The 7,500-nt window shown below is 53.9% G+C and overlaps 1 protein-coding gene across 1 annotated transcript in view; it reads right to left on the bottom strand.

Annotated features, from left to right (window-relative positions):
* The window catches only part of LOC144952951 (sodium- and chloride-dependent GABA transporter 1-like), a 71,291-nt gene that overhangs the window by 33,701 nt on the left and 30,090 nt on the right, over window positions 1-7,500 (bottom strand). Inside the window, 1 exon segment of the mRNA XM_078883438.1 lies at window positions 7,110-7,242. Within this exon segment, the coding sequence (XP_078739564.1) occupies window positions 7,110-7,242 (133 nt within the window).

Below are 7,500 nucleotides of genomic sequence, written 5' to 3'. Positions count from 1 at the left end.
CACAGCGACACACACAGTGAGACACACACACACAGCGTCACACACACAGCGTCACACACACAGCGACACACACAGTGAGACACACACACACAGCGAAACACACAGCGACACACACACAGCGTCACACACACAGCGACACACACACAGCGACACACACAGTGACACACACACACAGCGACACACACACAGCGACACACACAGTGACACACACACACAGCGACACACACACAGCGACACACACACACAGCGTCACACACACAGCGACACACACACAGCGACACACACACACAGCGTCACACACACAGCGACACACACAGTGACACACACACACAGCGTCACACACACACAGCGACACACACACAGCGACACACACACACAGCGTCACACACACAGCGACACACACAGCGTCACACACACAGCGACACACACACACAGCGACACACACACAGCGACACACACACACAGCGAAACACACACAGCGACACACACACACAGCGTCACACACACAGCGTCACACACACAGCGACACACACACAGCGACACACACACAGCGACACACACACACAGCGTCACACACACAGCGACACACACAGTGACACACACACACACAGCGACACACACACAGCGACACACACAGCGTCACACACACAGCGACACACACAGCGTCACACACACAGCGACACACACAGCGTCACACACACAGCGACACACACACACAGCGTCACACACACAGCGACACACACAGCGACACACACACAGCGTCACACACACAGCGACACACACACACAGCGACACACACACAGCGACACACACACAGCGACACACACACACAGTGACACAAACACACAGCGACACACACACAGCGACACACACACACAGCGTCACACACACAGCGACACACACACAGCGACACACACACACAGCGTCACACACACAGCGACACACACAGTGACACACACACACACAGCGACACACACACAGCGACACACACAGCGTCACACACACAGCGACACACACAGCGTCACACACACAGCGACACACACAGCGTCACACACACAGCGACACACACACACAGCGTCACACACACAGCGACACACACAGCGACACACACACACAGCGTCACACACACAGCGACACACACACACAGCGAAACACACACAGCGACACACACACAGCGACACACACACACAGCGTCACACACACAGCGACACACACAGTGACACACACACACAGCGTCACACACACAGCGACACACACAGTGACACACACACAGCGACACACACAGCGTCACACACACAGCGACACACACACAGCGTCACACACACAGCGACACACATACACACACAGCGACACACACACAGCGACACACACACAGCGACACACACAGTGACACACACACACACAGCGTCACACACACAGCGACACACACAGTGACACACACACACAGCGTCACACACACAGCGACACACACACAGCGTCACACACACAGCGACACACACACACACAGCGACACACACACAGCGACACACACACACAGCGAAACACACACAGCGACACACACACAGCGACACACACACACAGCGTCGCACACACAGCGACACACACAGCGTCACACACACAGCGACACACACAGTGACACACACACACAGCGTCACACACACAGCGACACACACAGTGACACACACACACAGCGTCACACACACAGCGACACACACAGTGACACACACACACAGCGTCACACACACAGCGACACACACAGTGACACACACACAGCGACACACACAGCGTCACACACACAGCGACACACACACAGCGTCACACACACAGTGACACACACACACAGCGTCACACACAGTGACACACACACACAGCGACACACACACACACAGCGACACACACACACACAGCGACACACACACAGCGACACACACACAGCGACACACACACACAGCGTCACACACACAGCGTCACACACAGTGACACACACACACAGCGTCACACACACAGCGTCACACACACAGCGACACACACAGTGACACACACACACAGCGTCACACACACAGCGACACACACAGTGACACACACACACACAGCGTCACACACACACACAGCGTCACACACACACAGCGTCACACACACAGCGTCACACACACAGCGTCACACACATAGTGTCACACACACAGTGACACACACACACAGCGTCACACACACAGCGTCACACACACAGCGTCACATACACAGCGTCACACACACAGCGTCACACACAGCGTCACACACACAGCGACACACACACACAGCGACACACACAGCGTCACACACACAGCGACACACACAGCGTCACACACACAGCGACACACACAGTGACACACACACACACAGCGTCACACACACACACAGCGTCACACACACACACAGCGTCACACACACACAGCGTCACACACACAGTGACACAAACACACAGCGTCACACACACAGCGACACACACAGCGTCACACACACAGCGACACACACAGTGACACACACACACAGCGACACACACAGAGACACACACAGTGACACAAACACACAGCGTCACACACAGCGACACACACAGCGTCACACACACAGCGTCACACACACAGCGTCACACACACAGCGTCACACACACACAGCGTCACACACACAGCGTCACACACACAGCGTCACACACACAGCGTCACACACAGCGTCACACACACAGCGACACACACACAGCGACACACACAGCGTCACACACACAGCGACACACACAGCGACACACACACACAGCGTCACACACACAGCGACACACACAGCGACACACACAGTGACACACACACACACAGCGTCACACACACACACAGCGTCACACACACACAGCGTCACACACAGTGACACAAACACACAGCGTCACACACACAGCGACACACACAGTGACACACACACACAGCGTCACACACACAGCGACACACACAGTGACACAAACACACAGCATCACACACACAGCGACACACACAGCGTCACACACACAGCGACACACACACAGCGACACACACAGTGACACACACACACAGCGTCACACACACAGCGACACACACAGCGTCACACACACAGCGACACACACAGTGACACACACACACAGCGTCACACACACAGCGACACACACAGCGTCACACACACAGCGACACACACACACAGCGTCACACACACAGCGACACACAGTGACACAAACACACAGCGTCACACACACAGCGACACACACAGCGTCACAGACACAGCGACACACACAGCGTCACACACACAGCGACACACACAGTGACACACACACACAGCGTCACACACACAGCGACACACACAGTGACACACACACACAGCGTCACACACACAGCGACACACACACACAGCGTCACACACACAGCGACACACACAGTGACACACACACAGCGTCACACACACAGCGTCACACACACAGTGACACACACACACAGCGTCACACACACAGCGACACACAGCGTCACACACACAGCGACACACACAGCGACACACACAGCGACACACACAGCGACACACACACACAGCGTCACACACACAGCGACACACACAGTGACACACACACACAGCGTCACACACACAGCGACACACACAGCGTCACACACACAGCGACACACACAGCGACACACACACACACAGCGTCACACACACACACAGCGTCACACACACACAGCGTCACACACACAGTGACACAAACACACAGCGTCACACACACAGCGACACACACAGCGTCACACACACAGTGTCACACACAGTGACACACACACACAGCGTCACACACACAGCGACACACACAGTGTCACACACACAGCGACACACACAGCGTCACACACACAGCGACACACACAGTGACACACACACACAGCATCACACACACAGCGACACACACAGCGTCACACACACAGCGTCACACACAGCGTCACACACACAGCGTCACACACACAGCGACACACACACAGCGTCACACACACAGTGTGAGACTAGGCTCTAAGGAAAGCTGTCTCGGGTGTGGACCAATCAACTTCAAGGACCATGTGAGACTAGGCTCTAAGGAAAGCTGTCTCGGGTGTGGACCAATCAACTTCAAGGACCATGTGAGACTAGGCTCTAAGGAAAGCTGTCTCGGGTGTGGACCAATCAACTTCAAGGACCATGTGAGACTAGGCTCTAAGGAAAGCTGTCTCGGGTGTGGACCAATCAACTTCAAGGACCATGTGAGACTAGGCTCTAAGGAAAGCTGTCTCGGGTGTGGACCAATCAACTTCAAGGACCATGTGAGACTAGGCTCTAAGGAAAGCTGTCTCGGGTGTGGACCAATCAACTTCAAGGACCATGTGAGACTAGGCTCTAAGGAAAGCTGTCTCGGGTGTGGACCAATCAACTTCAAGGACCATGTGAGACTAGGCTCTAAGGAAAGCTGTCTCGGGTGTGGACCAATCAACTTCAAGGACCATGTGAGACTAGGCTCTAAGGAAAGCTGTCTCGCGTGTGGACCAATCAACTTCAAGGACCATGTGAGACTAGGCTCTAAGGAAAGCTGTCTCGGGTGTGGACCAATCAATTTCAAGGACCATGTGAGACTAGGCTCTAAGGAAAGCTGTCTCGCGTGTGGACCAATCAACTTCAAGGACCATGTGAGACTAGGCTCTAAGGAAAGCTGTCTCGCGTGTGGACCAATCAACTTCAAGGACCATGTGAGACTAGGCTCTAAGGAAAGCTGTCTCGCGTGTGGACCAATCAACTTCAAGGACCATGTGAGACTAGGCTCTAAGGAAAGCTGTCTCGGGTGTGGACCAATCAACTTCAAGGACCATGTGAGACTAGGCTCTAAGGAAAGCTGTCTCGGGTGTGGACCAATCAACTTCAAGGACCATGTGAGACTAGGCTCTAAGGAAAGCTGTCTCGGGTGTGGACCAATCAACTTCAAGGACCATGTGAGACTAGGCTCTAAGGAAAGCTGTCTCGGGTGTGGACCAATCAACTTCAAGGACCATGTGAGACTAGGCTCTAAGGAAAGCTGTCTCGGATGTGGACCAATCAACTTCAAGGACCATGTGAGACTAGGCTCTAAGGAAAGCTGTCTCGCGTGTGGACCAATCAACTTCAAGGACCATGTGAGACTAGGCTCTAAGGGAAGCTGTCTCGGGTGTGGACCAATCAACTTCAAGGACCACGTGAGACTAGGCTCTAAGGAAAGCTGTCTCGGGTGTGGACCAATCAACTTCAAGGACCATGTGAGACTAGGCTCTAAGGAAAGCTGTCTCGGGTGTGGACCAATCAACTTCAAGGACCATGTGAGACTAGGCTCTAAGGAAAGCTGTCTCGCGTGTGGACCAATCAACTTCAAGGACCATGTGAGACTAGGCTCTAAGGAAAGCTGTCTCGGGTGTGGACCAATCAACTTCAAGGACCATGTGAGACTAGGCTCTAAGGAAAGCTGTCTCGGGTGTGGACCAATCAACTTCAAGGACCATGTGAGACTAGGCTCTAAGGAAAGCTGTCTCGGGTGTGGACCAATCAACTTCAAGGACCGTGTGAGACTAGGCTCTGAGGAAAGCTGTCTCGGGTGTGGACCAATCAACTTCAAGGACCATGTGAGACTAGGCTCTAAGGAAAGCTGTCTCGCGTGTGGACCAATCAACTTCAAGGACCATGTGAGACTAGGCTCTAAGGAAAGCTGTCTCGGGTGTGGACCAATCAACTTCAAGGACCGTGTGAGACTAGGCTCTAAGGAAAGCTGTCTCGGGTGTGGACCAATCAACTTCAAGGACCATGTGAGACTAGGCTCTAAGGAAAGCTGTCTCGCGTGTGGACCAATCAACTTCAAGGACCATGTGAGACTAGGCTCTAAGGAAAGCTGTCTCGGGTGTGGACCAATCAACTTCAAGGACAGTGTGAGACTAGGCTCTAAGGAAAGCTGTCTCGGATGTGGACCAATCAACTTCAAGGACCATGTGAGACTAGGCTCTAAGGAAAGCTGTCTCGGGTGTGGACCAATCAACTTCAAGGACCACGTGAGACTAGGCTCTAAGGAAAGCTGTCTCGGGTGTGGACCAATCAACTTCAAGGACCATGTGAGACTAGGCTCTAAGGAAAGCTGTCTCGGGTGTGGACCAATCAACTTCAAGGACCATGTGAGACTAGGCTCTGAGGAAAGCTGTCTCGCGTGTGGACCAATCAACTTCAAGGACCATGTGAGACTAGGCTCTAAGGAAAGCTGTCTCGGGTGTGGACCAATCAACTTCAAGGACAGTGCACATACATCATCAGAGTTGTGTTTTTTGCTGTCTGCATTACGACCGCAGGTATTGCGGTCTATGCAAACATGACTCCTTGTGTGTAAAAAAAACGGTGTCGGTTTTGTTGCCAGATAGAAGGGTACAAAAAAACAATCATCATATTTGTTTACTGCCAAATGAGGTTCCAACGGTGACTCAAAACCCATCTGCGACCTCAGCGTGCCTAGCAAGGCGATGTTGAATAAATAAAATCCTTGCCAGAGTGAGATGCCCCTGTAGTTGTCACAGTGACATTAAAGTTGTGGTTTCGTGGTAATTCCTTGAAGTTGGAGGCGCTACCAGCCCCTCGCACCCGTCCAGAGCCCCCCATTTGGCCGCTGTGGTGGTACACACAGTCGCCGTGGTTACCGTGTGCGGTCGCCGTGGTTGCCGTGCATTCGGTTTGCCGTGGTTGCGGGGCGCGGTCGCCGTGGTTACAGGGGATGGAGTGGATGGTCTCCAAGGGCAACAGGAATGGGGAGGTCCAGGCTGCGTGTAACCGTGGCTACCGCATTGGGTCGCCGCGGTTACCGGGGATGGAGTGGATGGTCTCCAAGGGCAACAGGAATGGGCAGCTCCAGGCTGCGTGTAACCGTGGCTACCGCATTGGGTCGCCGCGGTTACCGGGCGCGGTCGCCGTGGTTACCGGGGATGGAGTGGATGGTCTCCAAGGGCAACAGGAATGGGGAGGTCCAGGCTGCGTGTAACCGTGGCTACCGCATTGTGTCGCCGCGGTTACCGGGCGCGGTCGCCGTGGTTACCGGGCGCGGTCGCCGTGGTTACCGGGGATGGAGTGGATGGTCTCGACGGGCAAGAGGAAGGGCAGGTCCAGGCTGCGAGTGGGCAGGGGGATGAACGAATCGACGGCTTCAAGCAGCTTCAGCACCGCGTCACGGCCAATCTCCACACTGCGATCCTAGATAGAGATACACAGACACACACACAGAGATAGATACATATAGATAGACACACAGACATACACAGAGACACAGACACACACACACACAGACACACACACACACACACAGAGATCTACACACAGACACACACACACAGACACACACACACAGACACACACAGAAACACAGACACACACATACACACACACAGACACACACACACACACAGACACACACACAGAGATCTACACACACACAGCTTCAGCACCACGTCA

This window comes from Lampetra fluviatilis, chromosome 71 (assembly GCF_964198595.1).
Source record: "Lampetra fluviatilis chromosome 71, kcLamFluv1.1, whole genome shotgun sequence".
In the NCBI taxonomy this organism is placed as follows: domain Eukaryota; kingdom Metazoa; phylum Chordata; class Hyperoartia; order Petromyzontiformes; family Petromyzontidae; genus Lampetra; species Lampetra fluviatilis.
Note: the sequence above shows the minus strand (reverse complement) of the source record. Positions and strands in the feature narration are given on the sequence as shown.